At 38.6% G+C, this 23,803-nt stretch overlaps 2 protein-coding genes across 3 annotated transcripts in view; both read right to left on the bottom strand.

Moving 5' to 3' along the window:
• Positions 1 to 3,363, bottom strand: part of trim62.1 (tripartite motif containing 62, tandem duplicate 1) — a 48,631-nt gene extending 45,268 nt beyond the window's left edge. The window contains exon 1 of the mRNA XM_038269359.1: positions 2,818 to 3,363. Coding sequence (XP_038125287.1) covers positions 2,818 to 3,225 — 408 coding nt within the window. The 5' untranslated portion in view covers positions 3,226 to 3,363. The remainder of the gene's footprint in view (positions 1 to 2,817) is intronic.
• Positions 3,364 to 8,688: 5,325 nt separating this feature from the next.
• Positions 8,689 to 22,378, bottom strand: tnfrsf1b (tumor necrosis factor receptor superfamily, member 1B). Of its 2 annotated transcripts, none has more exons than XM_038269348.1 (8): positions 22,224 to 22,378; positions 19,806 to 19,908; positions 11,530 to 11,655; positions 11,262 to 11,420; positions 10,915 to 11,115; positions 10,724 to 10,813; positions 10,465 to 10,523; positions 8,689 to 9,438 (listed from the first exon to the last, which is right to left on the bottom strand). In XM_038269348.1, the coding sequence occupies exons 1-8, from the start codon at positions 22,335 to 22,337 to the stop codon at positions 8,902 to 8,904; spliced, it is 1,389 nt and encodes a 462-aa protein (XP_038125276.1). In that variant the 5' UTR covers positions 22,338 to 22,378; the 3' UTR covers positions 8,689 to 8,901. The 2 variants fall into 2 exon arrangements, with proteins under 2 accessions (XP_038125276.1, XP_038125277.1); XM_038269349.1 differs by having other exon boundaries at positions 8,689 to 9,435.
• Between the last annotated feature and the right edge of the window lie 1,425 nt (positions 22,379 to 23,803).

Raw genomic sequence — 23,803 nt, 5'->3', positions numbered from 1 at the left:
ATTTGGAATTGGTTGATAAAACCAACCAACGGAATGCCTGAAAATTAAACCTGAGGAACAGGAAATGATGCAGAGCATATAAACTCTAAGAGGATGCCTTCATGCTCCTACTCAACCTAGCAACGACCTGTGGTCAGAATCAGGGAAATAAAATGATAAAATTGTCTTATATATGGCATAAGTACCTGCAGCATCAGAAACTTGAGATACGTAAATGCGTTTTTATGAGGTTTTAAAAAAATAAAGCTCCACGAGAAAATGCAACTCTGGGAAAAGAAAATTTACAAGATTATATTAGAGTTTAGAGTTTGATATTTATATACTAGCTGAAAATTAATTATAGTAATGTTCACACAAGGTTTAAGGATTAAGGAATTGCATTTCATTGGAACGTTAAGACCACTTCATTCAGGCAGAACTGGTTAGCAGTTAATTTATAACATGTAATCTTTAATGATTTTTTTAAAAGAATTGGAATTGAGAATCAATTGGAAACTGAATCGAAACAAGGAATTCAAATCGGGTGATAAAGACCTAGAATGTTTTTAAAAACATTTTTACAAATTCTTTCCAAATATTTCTCTATAATATTATGTGTATTTTTATGGTTGCAATTCACAGCCCCAAAAATCAAATATTGCTCTTTAAAACCACAACCATTTTGAGTAAGCTTTTCAGTCAACCAGTGATATAATGTGCAAATTAAGATTATTTATTTAGAAAAAACAGTCTACATTACAGCAACATTTACACCCTGACAACGCAGTCATTATTAAAAGGAAACTTTTTATGATAACATTATACAATATAACAAAGACTTGTTTGTAGATAATATCATGCTCTTAGCCTTAAAAACATCCTATCGTCTACTTCAATGATATTTTTATGATACCATGGGCCAATACGTCCTTTTATCCTTTTATCCGATTCCAACACTTTCACCTGATTCAAAGCCTGCAGTTTGGTTAGCTGGTTTCTCATGGGACACAGCTTGGTATTCTTATAGTACAATGAAGAGAAACAGAAATGGATAAATCAAGACATATCAACCTTCTATAGTAATCTTACAAAAGCCTCAACCTAAATCCCATTTAAAATTCATGGAATATGCTGAAAATCAAGCCGTCCCCAGAGACAAAACTATTTAATCAACTCCAGCTCTTCCGATTCTGACAGAATGGGTAGTTGAAATGGTCTGGACTGAATCCTACCAGAACTGTGAGCTCATCACTAAATAACAGCAGTGTTACGGGTACAAATTATATAGGAAATTTAATCAAACATGATTTGATGTGTGAATGGGAGAAAATCCACAATAAATTCAAGCTTCTGCAGCCAAGTCATTTTTTTTATTCACTCACTAAACTCACTAAAAATCATTTCTATTCAGAAAAAAAAGGTAAATAAAAATAAGAAAATCACCTGACCAGGATGCTGCATAGGTATTAAGCATGAAAATTGGGAGGCACTAGAGGCAACAAGGCTGGAATGTATTTCTATGCATACTGAGGCACTAAAGGAACCGGATTAGAAGCTTTGTTTCACAGTTATTGGATTTTTGCTCAGCAGGAAGGGAATTATTCGTAGACGAAGGGGAAAATAAAAACACTGAACCATTCTTGTTCAAGAAAATAACCTAGTGTAAAAAAAATAATAAATACAGAAAGTTCAGTAAAACTGATAGAAACTGTTTGGAAGAACTAGGTTTAGTAAAAAAAATATTTTTAAGCTATGAGACTGGAGAGTCCCACATAACGTTTAATATAGCCCTGGCTGTGAGCAACAAGATCCAGTTACAAAGATATGATTATAAACAACCATAAACCACAACTGATTATTTTCTTTGTTGACACAGTGATCTAATCCTGCTTTTAAAGTGATGATTTCAAACACATTCAACTTTGAAATCATTTTGAAAAGGTGCAAAATAAATTTTCCCACTTTAATTTCAAGCATGTTTTTATGGAGCATTGAGTAAAACAGCCTTGCTGGGCACTGCAGGGTCAGATGGCTGAAAGAGGACTTTCTGTTTTCCCCCACTTTCACTCCTATGAACCTGTGGTTGCTTTAAAAGCTAGAATTCACTGGTTACAGATGCATATAGCCAAAATAATTAAACAGCTAATACCAGGGTCATGAATATATGGTTTAGTCTAAAAAGGCAAATGGGGAAAATGGGATATCCTGAGTAATGACATTTCTAAGCATTAATTCTACATTTTAGCTATTAAAAAAATAAATCCCTCCAGATAACACATGAATTGTCACAATATGGGCCGCATACCAGCTCACCTGTTTGTTCAATTCCATTTCTACATAAGAAACAAGAAGTTCAATGACCTTTGATGACAGGATAAGAGTTGCAAACAAGGAGCTAAATATTACTCAAACTGGCAGACTCCTTCCACATCTTGGTAATTAAACCAAATTAAACATGTAAAAAAGTCTGCTGCCACAGATCAGGCTCTGCTAAACCTCCTGGTGGCTGAAAGGGTAAACATATTTGAAAGCAAAATAAAGCTATCTTTACCTCCGCCAAGGAGGATATGTTTTTTGTTAAACGTGTGTGTGTGTTTGTTTGTCTGTCCGTGTACAGGATAACTTAAAAAGTTATAAATGGATTTTAATATACTTGTTACCAGAGGTATTCCTCATTCCAAGGAGCAATCCATTTAAGTTTGGAAATGATCCAGATCATGGGCCAGTTTTAGCTAAAGGTGTAAGTCACAATATGGGGCAAAATGTGCTGCTTGGTGGAGGTCTGCGCTCTCAGAGTGCTTCTAGTTAAAACTAAGCTGCCACACTGTGTTAACTGACCTGAATCTCCTCGAACGCCTCGTCAATGGTGGTAACCTGGTGCTGCTCATGCAGCGCTGGCTCATCACAGAAGAAGCAAACCAGGCTTTTGTCCGTTAGGCAGAAGAGCTTGACTTTCTCGTGGTCCTTGCAGGGATAGGAGCTCCTCTGCGCATTCAGGATGGCGTCTAGCGGGAAGGCCGAGTACCGCTCCACAATGTTGGACAGCTTGAGGCTTGGAGACAAGAGAGGATCAGCGAAGGTCCTGCGGCACTCTGGGCAGTCCCGCGTCCCGTGTGGCTCCTGCCTGCTCCAGTGCTCCGTGATGCACTTCCTGCAGAAGTAGTGCTCGCAGCCAAAGCTGACAGGGTCCTGATAGATGCTGAGGCAGATGGAACAGAGGAGCTCGTCCTTCAGACAGCAAGCCATTTGCAGAGGAAGAGGCTGAGAAGCATTTAAGATGACAGTGTTCTGAAACGGAGTGCACTTGGTTTAATCTGTGAACCGATGGTTTATCCCCATGCAAGTGCTGCAGACTGAGAAGATCTTCAAAAGGGGTTCAAAATAAATTTGTGTTGCTGTGAGAGAAAGGAAACAAGGAAATCCATTGCATTAAATATTTTATCAGAGATCAAACTGATGTTTAAAAAAAAATAGTAATAAGAAGTAACGCTTTAACTAAATGGACTTTGATAAGAACTCATTAAATATTAAATTCTTTTTATGAGCTTAAGGTGGCTGCCACAGATCTAAGTCTAATGTGATGCTGATAATGAAAGGTACTTACACAAGAGGCATTAAGCTATCAGGAACTCAGATTCACAACTATGAAAAGAAAAGCTAAAGAAGAAAAAAATAAAAAGCTTTTGGCTTCTAAGAGCCAAGTTTCCATTTGTTGTTTTCAAGCTGTTTTTAATTGTTGCATTGCTGAAGTATTTTAAACCCTTAGACCAGGAGTCTTCAACATTTTCCAGGCTAAGGACCCCCCAAATCGATGGCGTGATGGAGCGGGGACCCCCTAATTATATATATATTATATGAAATAGTGTTATATCATACTGGTCCTATAGCCAATCTATTACAGACTGAGTAATGTAATGAAAGTAAAATCGCCCTGGGATTATTAAAGCATTTCTGATTCCTGGTTGATGGGACAGGTGTTGTGAATTCCAGAGGGGACCTAGAGATCCCCCACAGAAGAACAACCTTTGGACAAACCGTTCTATCAGTCAGAGGGGATCACTTCTGGAACAGCCTCCCAACAAACATCAGGGAATGTCCCACTTATTGCACATTTAAAAAGCACCTCAAACAGTTTCTTAAAAGTTCCCAGTCATGCACTCACTAATTTTATTGTTGTAATGTCATTGTCTGAACGTGTGTCTATGTGTTTTGACTGATATTGTATTATCTGATCTTGTGTTGTTTTGTCTTTCTGCCTCAGGAGGACAGATGTAAATTAGCAACTATGCTATAATCTAGCTCATTTACAATCTGTACAGAAGTATGGGATTGTTCATTAATGTGCTCTGTCCTGATCAAATAAATAAATAAATGACACAGTGCCCAGCTTGAAAGAGCTCCTGTGTGTCGCTGAATGTGTGCATTGATGACATCCAGTTGATGACATCTTCTGCCTCCATTTATGTTGTTGCTAGTGGAAAAAAATTGCCAACCAAAACTTTTGCGACCCCCATGCAGTACCTCTGTGGCCCCCCTGTTGAAGACCTCCACCTTAGACGGCTTCATACTTTTTAGCATCTCTACAATGGCAGACACAGATGCATGTAGTTATAACAAGACTTCTGTTAAAAAAATATTTTGTCAAATTCTCTTTGGAAAATCAAGCTCAGCAAGACTGGATGAAGAACATCAGTTACACAGACACAAAATAACACAAAAATCAATTCCTCAAGTCTTTTTAACACATGAAGACACTTTGATCTAAACCAGTCCTCTGTAGCTGCTGGCAGGTCAGCATCTGCCTTTCTCTCAACATGGCTTCTTTTAGGACTGTCTTCTATCAACTCAGACAAGGAAAGAACCCATCTATGGTTTTCCAAGATCCTTATCAAGTCATTTGTTAAGTAATGTTTTCTACCTGACTTATACAGCACAGCCCTTAAAAAACAGAATGGTTCAAATGATTGCTGATCTGTGGAAGCAGTTGATTTCATTTAGGACAATTTGAATAAAGGGGGGCAAACACACACAAAAAAGTATCTTCTGTCCAACAACTGTTGCTGAAAATGACAGAGCTTTCTTTATAGTCAGCATGGAGCTGTATGTTGAATGGGTTCCATACAGCTTACTCCACAGTTAAGTTTCACTCTGACAGCTTCCCCCTCACCTGCAGCGAAGGTTTTATGGAAAAGCTTTCTCACCATCTACTTCCTCTATCGCTTATTTTCCCGATCGCTTTAATCCTTTACAGCAGCAACAGCAGCAGCCTGCCAGGCGACCAACAGGCAAACAAACACCTGAGGCACTATCCTCTGCTGCTGTCGACCTCCTATCCCCGCTTTAGGAAGCTTTCCTTTTAAATTCCCCCTCATTTGGAGAGTTTCTAGAGCCTTGAGCAAGATATTTTAAACCGTTACATTCAGTTAAAGATACCCCGAGTAAGACTTTACTGTAGAATGGAAAAGTGTTTCATTTATTTAGCCTTATTCGAAATCTAGCACGATCTGTAAACACAACAGAAGGCGAAAAAGCCACAACAAGGGGATGAATGACACAATAAAAGGCGTTGAATTAATTAATTAACCATTCGTAATTATGGTATATAACTAGTGATGTTATGAGATGAGCCGAGGCTTCGAGGCGTGTGTCGAGTAATGGAGGGGGCGTTTCCCTGAAGCGTGTGTCGAGGCGTGATTCATTTAGAGGAGGGGCCAAAATTGATGACGTCCGAGGCCTCGCTGCCATGAAACCACGTGACCGCTTCGGTAAGCGGTTCGGGAAGCGCAAGAATTTTGACAGGCATCTAAACAGCCTCAGTGTTCAGTCAAGATGTGGGAGATTGGAGGAGAGCTGCGGTCAGCTGGATAAAGTTTGGATAGATTCTAAGAATAAATTGGTTGTTTTTCCAACCAATCTAGTTGCTTTAAGCTAATTTGGTTTGAATAAACAATGTAATGATTAAAATCTGAGCAAACCACCAGACAAAGCCAGTGTTAATATGTCAGTGTTAAGAAGTATTTTCTCCCACAACAGACCATCTAATGAGTGGCATCCTCTGTAAGGGACAGACTCTCATGCTAGAGGTTGATGGTTCAAACTCCGTCTCTCTCTTTTGAAAGTTGCAATTAAACTTAATTATTTTGGCTGATGAGACGAAACTGCATTGTTTTGCCCGAGTAAAAATATAGATTGGGAAAATTAGGTCGTTTTAGTAAAAAGATTGGTTGAACACAACTTCCAACCTGATTAAAATAAAAAAACATGGAAAAACTATTATGTTTGAATAAAAAAGACTAACACCGTTCATTTTGTTCATCATTGCCCAATTTGCACAAACACTTTCACGGTCTGCTTGAGGTTATTTTACTAAAATGGCAGAAAAACTGTGCACCTTAAATGATTGCTCTAAGAAATTTTACACTTAAAAAAAAAAAAAAAAACTTATAAAAAATTTATTATACACACCAACCATTAACAATTTCAAGGGAACTTAAAAGGGGAAAAAAAGAAAAACAATTGCAAAAAAAATCAGATTTTAATACAAACTGTAGTTCTGCTGTCCACCAGTAAGTGGTGACATGTTCACATGAAGCCTCATGAACTGTGGGGATCGTTGAAGCAATTTGGCCAAACGGTTCAATGCCTCATGAGGCTTCATCTCACCATCACTATATATAACCTTCCTTAGACACAGATGGTGTGAACTTAACTTAATATGTCATATTTTACTAAAACAATTAATAAAAGCGGAGGAAATAACCCCGTAACCTACCGACCTCTCTGCAGGGACATCAGCGGTTTCAATGAGGTTGTCTTTTCAGGAAGAGGAGAAACACACAGCAGCAACAGACGATACCAACTGGGTAGAAAGAGGAGGGGTGTTTGGAGGAAGATAAATATAGCTTTTCACATCTAAACAACATTGAGTTAGTAATTAAATAACGTGGGATGGACAAGTGATTATAGTTTTTTTTAGGTATCAAAATAATGTACGGTATGGGTTTGAGACGTTCAAATCCAACTGTTGACCCGCTCCTCCTTTTTCTGTAAATGGAATGACCCACAATTCCTCTCTCCGGTTCTCCTGCTGTAGCAGTTTACCTTCTGGAAACTTAGCAAAATGCAACACGAACAAATACAGTTGACAAATTAAATAAATTCATTGGTTGCGTTTCACTTATGGAGTCTACGCTAATAAAGGGACTGACACAATTCGGTAATGATGTTTCATGAATCGAGTGAAAGAGTCTTGGTGAACGGGTGCGGTGCTTGTCTTCCACCAGCAGATGTCAGCAGTGTCCGCAACATTGAATAAATAAAAACGCATTAAATGGTCAATAACTAAATACACAAAATTTAAATAATGGAGCTATAGAAGAGCATCCCTGCATACTACTATCAGCATCTATCAATACTGTTTGGAAAACCTGCTCATGAGTTACTGCAACATTTAATCTGCTTTTAGAATTAATACAGTATTTTGTAATTGAATTAAATAACATTTGAATTATTCCCAGTTTACTATGTACTATTTTCCTTAAATAATTAGAGCTAAATTTATTTTTTAATGTATGTTTTATTAAATTTTATTTTATATTTAAGGCAGAATAAACTAATGTTTAAGTTAAATTAAAATTTTGAGTGCTTTGAAGATATCACTAATATGCTTCAAAAAAGTAGTCTATATGGCATATAGATTTTTCTCTATTTAGCTGAATTTAGCTTAAGCAATATTTCAACATTCTTAAATTATGTTACTGCGTGAAAAGTTAATACACCTTGCAAAAATATTCTTACACTTTTTATATATTTGACATTGCATTTTTTAATACAATAAAATATTAATGTGTCTTCACTAGGACTAAATACAATGAAATGGTGCATATGCACAATGGTGCATATTTCTCATGTTAAAAAAACTTTTTTAATGCTTTTTAGCACTGGGAAAAAAAGAAAAAAAAAACTTTGTAAAGTACAACATGCATGCACAGCCCCCTAATAAGTCATAGGACAACCTTTTAGATTCTTTGCCTTGTCTCTATGAGACTACATGGAAAAACTGAAAACCTTTGTCACTTCTTTCCCTGTAATAGTTAAACTCAAGCCAGACTTAATAGAGAACATCTTTAAACCCCAATTTTGAAGTCTTTCCACACATTCTACACTGGATTTACTGCAAGTCTGAAGTTTGACAGGGCCATCCTTATAAAGCATAAAAAAATTTATATTGAGTCTAATAGCTGTTATTGCCCTACTCAGGGTGAAGCTCTGCCCAAGCATTTTGAGGATTCAAAGGGGTTTCCTTCCAGGATTGTTCTGCGTTTAATTAATCCCATCTTTTAATCAACTCAGAACCAGAAAAGAATCCCAACAGCACGCCTTTGAGTTCTTCAAAGGCTTGGATTATGTTTTACAGGCAAAAAAAAAATAATGTTAACATTTTTATTTAAGCCCTTTGCCGAGTCCACAAAGACAATTGGGATGACCTACCACTTAAAAGCATAGGGTTAAGGGTTCAGTGTTACAAGGAGTGAAATTGAATCAGCATTAATGTGTTTTTTTTTTTACATTTCTCAATCAGTTGACTTTATTTAATAACCTTCTATCCTGAAATACTGAAAAGGGCTCATAAAGATTTCCTCACAATAAACTCTTTATGCTAGTATATACATATTTTTTTTCCACATTGGTTCATAAATAAATCAACTCACTTGAATGCCCTTTTATTTTGTTAACACTGTACAAATCAGAAACGAATTTAATATACAAATTTGTAAAAAAAAAACTTTTATGTACAGTATGCTGTATATACATATAAACATAAAGTAACAGCTTAAGAAAAACAGGTGTCTGGCAACACATTTGTTAAACCAAAAAGTTTAGTTACACATAAAAAAAAAAGTTCAGATAATACATGAGTTTTCACGTGCAGACGGTGGGACTCTCCTGGACTGATATCAAAGACAGTTTGCCTGCTTCTTGTTGAGGAGAGCTGACAGATTCCTCTTCCTGTCCAAAGGGAAGCTGATATTCTGATTGATTAACATCTGTGGGCTGAAAAGACGGCGTCCCGCAGGAACCATTTCCTATATGTAAAGTGATGTTGACGTTAACGTGGGGACTGTTTGTTAGGGGGCTGACAATCAGCGGGCTGGTAGGCTGAGAGGAGCCCTGTGTGCTGAGGCTGGGACGATGAGCCATAGGCTCAGTGAAGGACTGTAAGACCATTGGCTCCGACAGGACAGAGGAGGGATTGTCAATACCTAAAGTAGGTTGCAGAGGCCTGAGGGAGTCGTTCCTGCTGAAACCATCTGTCCTGATCGAAGTTTCGGTATCACTGCTGCTCAGACTTTGGTCACTGCTGACTTCTCCTTTTGCGAGCAAACACACTTGCTCTTGGGAGGTCATAGGTAGTGATGTCATTGGAGATTCCACAGAGCTGCTGCTGTGACCATTCTGCTGAAGAGACGAATGAGATTCAGTATTTTCGTAACATACTCAGATGTCTACAGCTAGAAGGCTAATACAGCTGTTAGATTAGATTAAAAACATACACACACACACACACACACACACACAAACACACACACACACACACACACACTTTTTGATACAATTTGGATAAAAACAGGTTAAGTGGTCACACTCATTTTGTATTTAATGTTTTTTTTATTGTTTTTTTTATCAAAAGCTAATTTTAGCCTAAATCTTGCATTCTCTATATTTCCAGCATTTTCATGCAGCATTAATAAGCATTTCATGAAAACTAAAACTATTTTTTCACAATATTCTAGTCTCAGACTTAAAACTCATTTTTTATCTTTAAGAAATTTGAACTTTCTGAAGTTTCTAGGGAGTGTCTAGGGACTTTAATTGGTAAACATTGATTCTTTTTCCAAGAGTAAAAATATGTTGTGACACAGTGAGCTCTTTATTTATACTTCTGGCCACAAGGTTGAAAGAGGAACTAAGTGAGTCTTGTAACTACATACAGGGAGAAGGACGGTTGAGCTCACAGTTGACTTATCATTTCCTTGTTTCTACCAAACTCATAATTTATGTTGAGGCAAAAATTTATGGATTATCTGTGAAGTTTTAAGCATGGCTTTCTCTGAAAATCCACAATCTCCTTTTTTAGAGTAGAATGAAATGATTCAATTCTTATGTCAATATTTGGTCTCTTAACAAATCCTGCCAATCTGAATTTAAAGTGTTTTTGACTCAATTTAGATTTTTTTTTTACCTTAATAGTAGATTTCTTGAAACTATACCATGAAATAAAAAAAAGTCTAAAAGGCTATAAAATTGTGTTTCTGCTCTATGTTAATAAAAGCTCAAAATTTGATTTGTAGTTTTGATCATATATCAAACATTTGTTGAAAAAATAAAACATTCCAGTGAAATGTGATTTAGGATTCAAAGGATTCAGAATAGATTTCTGAGATTTGCTGTAAATTTCATGGAATGCATGTTGGCAAAGCTTACCTTTATTGCTGTCTCACAGTTTCCATTTGCATCTACTTTATGCGGGAGATTTCCAGAGTCTGGAGAAACAGAAAAACATTGACATTCAGTGCAAAATGTACCGAAGTGAAATTGTGACCTTAACAGCTTTAGATAAAAATTTTACTGTGACTGATTTTTGTTTCATTAATAGAGATTAAAAGCAGAGGTAATGTAGGTAGAGTTGCAGCTCTTTCTAAAATAATGGTTCACTGATACACTTGGTTTAAGATGAAGTTACCTTTAGTCCACTTTCTTTTGCAAAGGGTCAGGAGGCAGATGACAAAAATAAGAAGCAGAAGGATCCCAGCAGCACTAGCAATGACTGCAACTGAGCAGAGAATGGTGACACAGATCCAAATTAAGATCAAACATGATACATTAACGTACTGAAACGCTGATCGTAAGTTAGTTGGACTATAAAAGGTTTACCCATTTTACTAGTAGGTGGATCTTCAGGGCTCGTGGGTCTCACGGTTAAGATAGGCTTCACAGTCTGAGTGGACTCCTTTGGGCCAGGTGGCGTTGTGGAGGTTTTGTTTACAGTAACTACGGTTGAAACTGTAATTGTATTAGGGCTTGAACATGGATTGGTGGGGCACTTTTCACACACTCTATCAGAGTTACGTGTACCTGATGAGAAAACACAAACACAGTATTTGCAAAAGACCTCACCAAAAGATTAGATAGTAAAGCACACATTTGGACTTCTAGATAATAATTGATGTATAGAAAAACAGTAAACATATAAACAGTGATATTTGAATGAGTTAATTTACCTTCTACAGAAACTCTCTCACCAGGTTTGCAAAGTTTATATCCTTTACAATCTGTGCAGTAAGGGTCATCAAACCCTAAATAACAGAATGTTCCAGTCTTGCAAACACACTTGGAGTTTCTGGTAGATGTGCAAGTCTGGGCATACTCAAGACCCTTTTCTGGTTAAAAAGAGGAGATAATGACCATAAACAGTTATTAGGAAGTAAAGTTAGGATATAGATAAAAGAATCAGGGACTGCAACATAAATGAACAGCGCATCAACTAACTTGATTTGCATTTAGTGCAGGATAGACAGTTTGGAGAGTAGTTCCAGTCCTCGATATATTGCTCAAGCCCACATGGTTCACACTGAGTGTCAGCGGTTTCAGTGCACTCTTGTTTCATCCGATGCCCTGTGAGTGAAAAGATTCAGTTACTGAACAAAGAAAATAATAACAGGGATGGTAAATAATTTCCAGAGAATACAAAGTAAATATATCAATTCTATACTTGGCTGCAATATTTCTGATGGTAACAGGTAGGGCTGGGCCATATTGCCAAGTCTAACCTCACCATATTATTCTTAATTTCAGACAGGATCATGTAATAATGATATAGATATATATACAAAATATAAGCTCAGAAAGACTGCCAAGAATGCAGCCGTCAACAGAACAATTTACAAACGTAGGGAAGATATTTTTAATAAGTTTATAAAATCCTCCAATATAAAATTTGAGAAATCCATCCATCCATCCATCCATCCATCCATCCATCCATCCATCCATCCATCCATCCATCCATCCATCCATCCATCCATCCATCCATCCATCCATCCTGCTTACTCCTTGGTCACCAGTTTGTCACAGAGCAACGCAGGAACACAGAAAGACACACAACCACTCACACTCACAACTAAGAACAATGTAGAGAAGCTAATTAACCTAACAGTCATGTTTTTGGACTGTGGGAGGAAGCCGGAGTACCCAGAGAGAACCTAAGCATGCACTGGGAGAACATTAAAAACTCCATGCAGAAAGACCCCAGGTTGGGAATCAAACACAGAACCTTCTTGCTGCAAGGCAACAGCACTACCCGCTGTTACTCCGTGCAGCCTATTTTACAAATATTTGTTTAACAAAAAGAAAAAAATACAAAATAATAAAAAGACAGAACTTAATTTAGCAACAAATGCTGTCATATCAACAGTAATTTGAGGTGAAATATATCGGAAATGTCATATCGCTTATACTGTACAAAATTATACCAGCATATATTGATAGTAATTTATTGCCCGACTGATTATAACAACATAGATTTAGATTTTATTATTACTGCACTAAAAACATCTGCACAACAAAATAACACTACTCTTTAAAACTATTGCAAACACTCACCTCCGATCACATTCACCTAATGTCATGCATCATATAATCTACTGCACTTGGTCCCAGATTACAAAAAATGTGTTCATAAAAATACTTGAAATTTAAAACTATTTAAACTAATAATGGCACAAGAGCGAAATGAGGAAGCATGCAGACTCAGTTCTGTAATGGACCTGAGAAAACAAAACATTTTCTATTCTTGAGGAATGACATTGGCGGGGCTCTGCAGCGCCTGCCAGAAATGAGAATGTAGATGATGCTGTAACTGCCCTCGCCATGCAATTTAAAGACTGGTGTTCCCCTTGTATCAGCTCTTGGGCAGTTTGTAAGAACGCCTCGAATATGAGGTTGTGTGCACGAAAAAAACCCAAAAAACTCCACATTTATTGTGTTATGCTTTGTTTTAAGTGTTTAAATGTTCAGTATTTAGCAGACTACCTGCTAAGCCGATGCTAAAAGGCTATGAAGCATGAGGATTTAGGATTAACATCAATCGTGTAAAATAAGGAATAATCCTTTTTTGAACCAGTTTCAAGATGGTTAGGGCATTATTTAACTGATATAGAATCAGTCTTAATGGCAGCTTACATTCACTGTCAGCTTTACTGGTGTTCCCCTTGTATCAGCTCTTGGGCTTTTTCTCAGTTATTGTTCTGATCACCAGCTTGATCAACAGAGAGAGGCTCAGAGTGGAGCCCCTTCTCCCCCCACATCAAGAAGATTCCGAGGTGGCTTGGACAGACGCCTCTGAATGGCTGCTGCGGGAGGTGTTCCAGGCATGTCCCACCAGGAGGAGGCTCACCGGGGTGACCCAGGAAACAATGGATAGACTATGTCTCTCATCTGGCCTGGTAGTGCCTCAGACTTCCCCAGCAGAGCTGGAGGAAGTGTTTGCAGAGAGGGAAAGCTGGCACTGCTAAACTGCTGCCCCCGTGACCCGGTCAGCCAAGTAAGAACACCACTAAGGTGAGCTTAAGATGGATGTTAAGATCTTATGGTGGACGTTAAGATCTTATGGTGGATGTTAAGATCTTAAGATGGATGTTAAGATCGTAAGATGGGTGTTAAGATCTTATGGTAGATGTTAAGATCTTAAGATGGATGTTAAGATCTTAAGATGGGTGTTAAGATCTTAAGGTGGATGTTAAGATCTTAAGGTGGATGTTAAGATCTTATGGTGGATGTCAGGATCTTAAGATGGATGTTAAGATCTTATGGTGGATGTTAAGATCTTAAGGTGGATGTTAAGATCTTATGGTGGATGTCAGGATCTTAAGATGGATGTTAAGATCTTATGGTGGATGTTAAGATCTTATGGTAGATGTTAAGATGGATGTTAAGATCTTAAGGTGGATGTTAAGATCTTATGGTAGATGTTAAGATGTTAAGATGGATGTTAAGATCTTAAGATGGGTGTTAAGATCTTATGGTGGATGTCAGGATCTTAAGATGGATGTTAAGATCTTAAGGTGGATGTTAAGATCTTATGGTGGATGTCAGGATCTTAAGATGGATGTTAAGATCTTAAGGTGGATGTTAAGATCTTATGGTAGATGTTAAGATCTTATGGTGGATGTTAAGATCTTAAGGTGGATGTTAAGATCTTATGGTGGATGTTAAGATGTTAAGATGGATGTTAAGATCTTAAGATGGATGTTAAGATCTTATGGTGGATGTCAGGATCTTAAGATGGATGTTAAGATCTTAAGGTGGATGTTAAGATCTTATGGTAGATGTTAAGATGTTAAGATGGATGTTAAGATCTTAAGATGGGTGTTAAGATCTTATGGTAGATGTTAAGATGTTAAGATGGATGTTAAGATCTTAAGATGGGTGTTAAGATCTTATGGTAGATGTTAAGATCTTAAGATGGATGTTAAGATCTTAAGATGGGTGTTAAGATCTTAAGGTGGATGTTAAGATCTTATGGTGGATGTTAAGATCTTAAGGTGGATGTTAAGATCTTAAGGTGGATGTTAAGATCTTAGGATGGGTGTTAAGATCTTAGGATGGATGTTAAGATCTTAAGATGGATGTTAAGATCTTAAGATGGGTGTTAAGATCTTAGGATGGTTGTTAAGATCTTAAGACGGGTGTTAAGATCTTAGGATGGGTGTTAAGATCTTAAGTTGGATGTTAAGATCTTAAGATGGATGTTAAAGCTACAGTGTGTAACTTTTAGCGACATCTAGCGGTCAGACTGCAGACTGCAGCAACATGAACATCTCCCCCTCACCGCTTCTCCCCCCAACAGTACGGCGAGCGTTACGGGACAAAATGTCTTCCACGACGTCCATCGCCTACCTTCTCAAGTGATGAGGTTTGTTCCATCCATCCATCCATCTTCCTCCGCTTATCCGGGGTCGGGTCGTGGGGGCAGCAGCTTAAGAAGGGAGGCCCAGACTTCCCTCTCCTCAGCCACTTCTTCCAGCTCTTCAGGAGGAACCCCAAGGCGTTCCCAGGCCAGCCGAGAAACATAGTCTCTCCAGCGTGTCCTGGGTCTTCCCCGGGGCCTCCCCCCGGTGGGACGTGCCCGGAACACCTCACCAGGGATGCGTCCAGGAGGCATCCTAAACAGATGCCCAAGCCACCTCAACTGGCTCCTCTCGACGTGGAGGAGCAGCGGCTCTACTCCGAGTCCCTCCCGGATGACCGAGCTTCTCACCCTATCTCTAAGGGAGAGCCCAGCCACCCTACGGAGGAAACCCATTTCGGCCGCTTGTATCCGCGATCTCGTTCTTTCGGTCATGACCCAGGGTTCATGACCATAGATGAGGGTAGGAACGTAGATCGACCGGTAAATCGAGAGCTTCGCTTTTTGACTCAGGTCTCTCTTCACCACGACGGACCGGTACAGCGCCCGCTTCACGGCAGACGCTGCACCAATCCGCCTGTCGATCTCCCGCTCCCTTCTTCCCTCATTCGTGAACAAGATCCCAAGATACTTAAACTCCTCCACTTGGGGCAGGACACCCCCCCTGACCCGGAGAAGGCACTCTACCCTTTTCCGGCTCAAGACCATGGCCTCGGATTTGGAGGCACTGATCCCCATCCAGGCCGCTTCACACTCGGCTGCGAACCGATCCAGCGAGAGCTGCAGATCACGACCTGATGAAGCCAATAGGACCACATCATCTGCAAAAAGCAGAAACGCAATCCTAAGGCCACCAAAACGGATCCCCTCAACACCTTGGCTGCGCCTAGAAATTCTGTCCATGAAGGTAATGAACAGAATCGGTGACAAAGGGCAGCCCTGGCGGAGTCCAACTCTCACCGGAAATGAGCCCGACTTACTGCCGGCAATGCGGACCAGACTCTGACACCGGTCATACAGGGACCTGACAGCCCGTATCAAAGGGCCCGGCACCCCGTATTCCCGGAGAACCCCCCACAGGGCCCCCCGAGGGACACGGTCGAACGCCTTCTCAAAGTCCACAAAGCACATGTAGACTGGTTGGGCGAACTCCCATGCACCCTCCAGGACCCTGCTGAGGGTGTAGAGCTGGTCCAGCGTTCCACGACCAGGACGGAAACCACACTGCTCTTCCTGAATCCGAGGTTCGACTATCCGACGGACCCTCCTCTCCAGCACCCCCGAATAGACCTTGCCGGGGAGGCTTAAGAGTGTGACTCCCCTGTAATTGGAGCACACCCTCCGGTCCCCCTTTTTGAACAGGGGGACCACCACCCCAGTCTGCCAATCCAGGGGGACTGCCCCCGATGTCCATGCAACGTTGAAGAGTCGTGTCAGCCAACACAACCCTACAACATCCAGGACCTTGAGGAACTCCGGGCAGATCTCATCCACCCCCGGGGCCCTGCCACCGAGGAGCTTTTTAACCACCTCGGCGACCTCGCCCACAGAGATTGGAGAGCCCAGTCCAGAGTCCCCAGGCCCAGCTTCCTCAATGGAAGACATGTTGGTGGGATTGAGGAGGTCTTCGAAGTATTCCGCCCACCGACCCACAACGTCCCGAGTCGAGGTCAGCAGCACACCATCCCCACTATAAACAGTGTTGCTGAGGTTTGTTTAAATAGATAATTTTACAGATAGTATTTCATTAGTCTGTGTAGGGTATAGATTTCATGTAGACTTAAGATAATAAATATACCCGTTATTTTTTCTACATCGTTGTGACTTTTTGGCGATCTTGCAATCGCTAGTTTGTTGGCTCTGCGCTGCCGTAGCGCAAAGATGTCTGCCTCCATGGCTGCGAGACCCGCTCCTATGTAATTATAAATAACGAATTCTAAGGCAACGCAAATATTAAGGTTAAGAGGCTGAGCTCATAGATGATGATAAATAACATAGTTATGTATAATATATTACATTTCTGACTGTATATCCCTGTAATTATTACACACTGTAGCTTTAAGATCTTAAGATGGGTGTTAAGATCTTAAGATGGGTGTTAAGATCTTAGGATGGGTGTTAAGATCTTAAGTTGGATGTTAAGATCTTATGGTGGATGTTAAGATCTTAAGATGGGTGTTAAGATCTTAGGATGGGTGTTAAGATCTTAAGTTGGATGTTAAGATCTTATGGTGGATGTTAAGATCTTAAGATGGGTGTTAAGATCTTAAGATGGGTGTTAAGATCTTAGGATGGGTGTTAAGATCTTAAGATGGATGTTAAGATCCTAAGGTGGATTTTAAGATCTTAAGGTGGATGTTAGGAGGTTAAAATCACTAAATGCTTTACAAAACACATAAGAAAAACACAGCAAAATATAAATTGCAATTAAAAGCTTCTCTGCATAAATATATGCAAGCTGTGGAGTAGAAATGGCAAATGGCCAGTTCTTAGCAACCCAAAGAAAGTGTGTCTATCACTTATTCATGGTGGCAATCTACATGTTGCCACCCCTCTGATAACCAGTAGCAGGCAAGAAGGATCTAGCCCAAGGACACAATACCTGAAAGATGGACAGAACGGGGACTTGAACCAGCAACCAGCTGGACAAACCCCTACTTCCTGAGCCACCGTCATCTAATTAGCAGATCTTTTGAAAGCTGTTTTTTGCATTAATTAAAACAAATCCTCTGGGTCCTGAAGCAACAAAGCAGCAGTTGTCATTTTATGTGCTATGGTGCTGACATCACCATGTTTGGCAATCAGTATGATGTTTATTCCTGAAATGCAGAGTCAGTTTTCCAGTGATTTAGCAGGAACCATATGTTGTTGAATGTTTTCATTCTCATCTCTGTCCAGAGCATATATTCCCAAAGGTCATTGGGATCATCATTATGTCTTAATGGCAATCTGAGACTCACCGATGGATGTCATTTTAACTTAATCTCTGGGACAGATCAGCCTAGAGAACATTATTTGTCGCTCTTGGGTCTTTAGCCACCTCCTGGATGAGTTGATGGTGTGATCCTGTAGTAAATTTTGGAACGAAACTGCTTCTGCAAGGCTTCAACACTATTCCATGATTCCTCCATTAGGGGAGTGGCGGCCTAGTGGTTAGGGCATAGAGCTTGGAATCCTGCGGTTGATAATGATCTCTTGAAGTGGTTTGATTCTACAATAATATATACCGGTACATAAATTCAACAATTTGGGAGAAATAAATGTGGTGATATTCAAGACTACTGACAAAATAAGGCATCAAGATGAACAATAGTTTGTATTTTAAATAATCACAATCATCAGTTAAACATTTCAAACGTGATTAAGCTTTCTTGTGAATGAGGACTGGGTCTAAATTTACCACAAAAAAAGATAAGACCTAAGCTGAAACATGCCAGTGAAGAAGTGCGTGTCTTTCAACAGTGAAGCAGGATGTAAAGCTATGAAGCGCAGGCTGCAAACCAAAGATAAGATTAACACGAACAAAGGATCAAGTTATTGCTTGCACAAGGGTAGGGGCCAGAAAGGCCTCTCAAAAAAAAAAAAAAACTACATAGCTGCTGTTCACAAACCAAAGCAAACCATCGTCAACACAGCCCTGTTATCACTTCTAAAGACAAAATTTAGTAAATGCCTGGAGTAGTTTAAATTTATTCGCCTCTGGAGGGGCGAATACATTTAAAAATAAAGAGAAAAAACACATACACTGTGTGGAATCCCCATTGAAAAATTTGGAAGGAAGTTAATTGTGCAACTGTTCCCACATATAGAGCGGTTGTGAACAATCTTGGTTGGCTATCTAATCTACATACCAACAAACTGTTTCCCGGAGAGATCAAAGACCGTGAACATCACAAGCAATTCATTTCTGTATTGCGAAAAAAAAAAGAAAAAAAAATTAAATAAAAATCCCCTGAAAATTAGCATTACTTTTCTGCATCGCCTCAAAATGAAATGGAGTTTACATGAAACTGCGGCCACTTTTAAACAATAATTATATTATAACAATTTCTTTACTTTTCCTCCTAATGTTTTCAAGCGAATGTTAAACACCACCAGCAGAGGTGGAGATTAACATCCTCACAGCATGGGTTATTTTCCTTTAAATAATAAAAAATACAGTATATAGAGGACACTCCTTTTTTATGTCCACATTATTAATTACTAAAAATTTGGAGCTGCTGCTTCAAAAAATTTTAAAGGGTCAATTGACTCCAACAACCACAGATATAATACCAAATAAGTGAATTTAGTTAATGGCGTAACCACATCTCTGATCATTTCAATGCACTCAACAAGGTGATGAAGTCATTTCAACCAGTGGCAGCTTTTAATGACAAAATGTAGCGTCAGTTTGTTCGTGGCTCTTAGTACCGCCTTATACAAAAGATTTTCTCTCACACCTCCACGTCTCGGTACTCTGTCTCCAGATCCGCAACATCATGCAGCAATTTATCTCTTAGGAATCTAGAGGTGAAACTTAATTTAATATTTATCATAATATAACTCTAATTAATGATGGTGGGTGGATTTTCAAAATAAATTCCAATCTATGGTTACAGAATTTGTCACTAACTAATAGTCCTGTTCTGACGTAGTTTGTATTAAGCAAATATTTCTTAAATTTTATACTGGGTTTTATAAAAAATATTATTTAAAGAAGACAAAGGTTTGCACAGATATTTGTTGGCGACTTTTATTTTGTTTCTGTTGATATAAGTATATCGTATAACCAAAATTAATACCGTAAATATGTTGTGATATAAATTTTGGCCAGGGAAATCTAGGTGTCTTTTGTATTTGTAAAAAGTAATTAACCTACCAGGGGGGCACTTCTTGCAGCATAAAGCAACCTCTTCATTCCAGTATTCTGTTTCTGAGTTGCGACAATTTCCAGCTTCTGGCTTATAGGGCATCGGGTGAACCTGTGTGGTAAAAAAGAGAAATATGTACGGCTTCTTTATCAATGGCGAAACAGACCCCCCTATATATATAAGAACTTTCACTCTGAGACGGGCTTATCACGCCTTACGAGAATATATCTGAACCTTCTCACATTTTTTCCTGCTACAACCCTTCACTGTAAAAAATTGAAATCCAAATATTAAATTTTTTTTCTTAAAATAAGTGAATTTTTCTTGAATTGAGGAGGTAACTGAAACACTTTGCCATTTGAACAAGACAATTTACATTTAAAATAAGAAAAAACAACTGCGTTTGCGTTTATTTCAAGCGCATATCATGTAATAATCTTATTTTAAGAGTAAAAATAAAACTTCCATTGGCAAATCATCTTATTTACCAACTCAAACAAAGATTAGATACACTTTATTTAATGCATTTTCAATTAGTTTTAGACCAATTTGCATTGTTTCAGTGTATTTTCTTCAATTTATTATTGTCAAATACAACATAGTGCAACCCAAATGTTAGAATTTTTAGAGTAAATAATTTTTTTTAACTACTTTTTGGTTGAAATCATGGCTGCATTTCTCGAAAAATAGCTCAAGTTCAGTCAAATGGAGATTATTGTCAGCACTGATTACCACAGACTGTCAATTAGGTGAAGTTCCGGAGATGAACTGGTCCGTTCTTACTTATGAATATGCATAATTTAAAACATACTATAGTATATCTGGTTGTTGAACAGCCCTAAGTCTTTTGCAATTTGACTTGTTCTTCTAGGTTTGCTGCGGCTTTTTCTCAGTCCTTCTTTACATCAACTACGACCTGATAAGAAAAGGATCGCTACAGCATGATAAGACCACAACACTAGCCTTTATCTGTAGCTCTGGCTGTACAATGAGGGCCTTCGACCAGCTTCAAGCTGAATCCTCAGACAGTTTTGGATACATTTACATCTGTGATTCATACCGTATTTGGTTCAGTCAGTTTTTGCAATGAACTCTAAACAGCTTCCTTGTCCCATTTTATAAAAACATCCTAAAAGCATACTGCTGTCACTACCATTTCTGATTATGGAATTTTTGGGGGATTAATGTACAACCTTCACCATCCATTATGCAGGTAAAAATAATTTTGCTCTTATTTCTCTTCAAAACATTTTGGTAAATTGGAATCAAGACCTCTAATGTATTTTTCAGGTTACTCATCTAATTATTTAATTGCTGACAGATTCTGCAAAATAATAAAGGAAATTGACTGCATTGCTATTTAAAGGTTAGGAGGAAAGGGGGCTGTATTCGCCCACACATTTAAAGCATTTTTTTCTCTCAAAGATCTTAAATCTATTTATAATTGCTCTCCCACATCATAAGGGTGCACTGTGCGGTGTATCAAAGAAAAGTTCATAGAAACAGACTAAAAGTGTGTATATTATTTTCTTAGAACACCATAAACCTCACCCAACTCCTTGAAGAAAACAGTTCATTTAAAAAGCAGATAACCTTAGTAATGTGCTAATTAGGGGAAAAGAGAAAGTGACCAATAAGTGGTTATGTTATTTTGAATATGTAACCCTTGTGTTGCACCAAAGCACTTACACATACACCCACTCTTTTCTGCTCTAGTAAAGCCTGACCTGCAAGTTCAGAAGAAAAAAGATCCCATTGTTTCAATATCTGAGGTGCGTTTACTTCTACATTCCTGTCTGTTGGGGCTTTCTGGGCATTTCGCACATGCAGGACCTAAAACTTTCTCTGGCAAGATGGAAGGAAGTGGGACACTGTAACCATTCACACACCTGACTTAAAGCTGTATCACCATAGCACCTATGACAAGCAAAAGACAGAATCATGCTGACAGCAGCAGCAACAGTTTCTGGTATTACAGGAAACAAGAGGCGGCAGTCTGGAAGCCCTGGGTTTTCTTTGGTATGTACAGGGACGTGTGCTCTTTAACCACAGACTGACAAGAAATACCATCTGCAACCGAATATTTTTAAACACTGACAGTTTATCTTGGCTTAATGCCTGGAAAAAATAACGAAAACAAAGAAACAGTTCCTTGTAAATATCTGAGACATCATTCCATGTTCCCGAAACTAAATACTTATAGGTTTTACTGTCAGCTTTTATTTCCACAAAGATTTAGGCTTATATTGAAAATAAAATCCATTTGATTATATAAAAACATGTGAAACATGCAATGCAACTTCTACTTTAACACAGAAATGTACTTTAAAGGACATCTACTCGGATCTTTGCTGAATAACTTGCAAGAGCACACCCTGTGTTTGTTCCCTTATAAACAGACCAAAAACAGGCTTGATGGGACCTACCTTATTGGTACTGAGTGCCAGAAGGACCACCAGCAGCACCAGTTTGTTCTTCATGGCTTCTAGAGGGTGAATTACAGAGCACTCAGCAGGCGGCACGGCATGCGTACTGCTCATGGAGGCGGGTCATCTGAGCTCAAACCTGAGCAATTTCCTTGCACTATGAAGAATGTGGAGGGAGGAAACTAGCAGGCAGACTTACCAACACTCACTGAGGCGAATCAGTAGAATGAGGTTAGTGAGAGTACAGTGACAGCAGAAGCTGCTGTTTTGGCTTTTGTGTTTGCTCTGGATGTGAGGTGTTGCAACCCTGAGACCAAACATCACTGTTAGACATCTGCAGCTGATTACAGGAAAACTGCAGCATCTGAGGCTTTTCTTGTAGCACCTTATGGACCTTTAGTTAAAACAGACCTCTTAATGCTTCACCTTCATTGGCAGCATTTAAAGTCTAAAGTCTATCTGTATAAAAAGAAATCTTTACAAATCTTATTGAAATTAGGAAAAAAATATGCTTTTATAAGACCAGCTGGAATAAGCTGCAATTATCAATAAGATAAGTTGGAATTTGTGGTTCTAACTTGACAAAATGTGTAAACATTTAGGATGTAAGCATACATCTGCAAAGCATCGTGTAAAAGGCTGCATAATCTTTAACAGTATGAGCTTGGCCATGTGAGCTTCAAAAGTTTATATAACTATACATATACATATACATATATATATATATAAATTAGGGCTGAAACAACTAATTGGTTTAATTGGGATTCATCGCTTATTTAAATTATCTTCAACTAATTTAGTAATCGATTAATCATTAAATGGATACTGTAAAATATGCCCTTAGCTGTCAGAGCAAAATAATAATATATAAACATTTTGTATGTAAGGTATATAAAACATATAATGTCTGTGTTAATATGCTCTATCCAGAACTCCATAGGTGGAAACATTTTACTTTTATCTAGTGTAATTTCATAAAAAATCTTCTTTAAAGAACCTTTGGCTATCTGATTATTAATCAATGAATGGAAAAAAAAAAGCCAGATTAATCGATTTGCTAAATAATCATTAGTTGCAGCCCTAATATATATGCATACATACACGTGTGTGTGTGTGTGATGTATTAGATGTGGTTTCACTAGTGAAAAAAACCGAGGCAGGAATTGAAATTGGTTTGGCTTCCAGTGAGTAAATGCATCACTAAGCAGTTTATGGGATATGTGCTTTGCAGTCTTTGGCTTGGTGGCTGAAGGCTATGGGCATTCTGGCAGTAGGAGGTGCTGTCCCTTTAGACCAAGGGTCACCACAATGGGGCCAGCGGGGGCCCTCAAGGACCACATGGGGGGCCCTGTGCATCATCTTCTGAAAAAAGAACAACTCACCAGCGGACTAAGTCTGAAATTTTATTTTATGCTACTGCTCTTATTTTTTTTTAATCATTTATAGAGCATTTCATCATAGCAATAACTTAGAACATTTAAGCATTTATAGGGATTTCAAAATTGGCATATATGAAATGAAATTAGAAATGAAAGAAACAATAGAAATATGTTTATTATCTATGAAGTTTAGGTGAACAC

Source organism: Cyprinodon tularosa, unplaced genomic scaffold (genome assembly GCF_016077235.1).
Source record: "Cyprinodon tularosa strain WSP-4 unplaced genomic scaffold, ASM1607723v1 ctg729, whole genome shotgun sequence".
Classification (NCBI taxonomy): Eukaryota; Metazoa; Chordata; class Actinopteri; order Cyprinodontiformes; family Cyprinodontidae; genus Cyprinodon; species Cyprinodon tularosa.
Note: the sequence above shows the minus strand (reverse complement) of the source record. Positions and strands in the feature narration are given on the sequence as shown.

Excerpts from the sequence above, each read along its gene's own strand:
- tnfrsf1b (XM_038269348.1), bottom strand. The coding sequence starts at position 22,337 with ATGAGCAGTACGCATGCCGTGCCGCCTGCTGAGTGCTCTGTAATTCAC. Across the intron at positions 11,116-11,261 it reads TGAGAGAGTTTCTGTAGAAG|GTACACGTAACTCTGATAGA; the intron begins GTAAATTAACTC and ends TTTTCTCATCAG. Across the intron at positions 10,814-10,914 it reads TCCACCTACTAGTAAAATGG|TTGCAGTCATTGCTAGTGCT; the intron begins GTAAACCTTTTA and ends TTCTCTGCTCAG.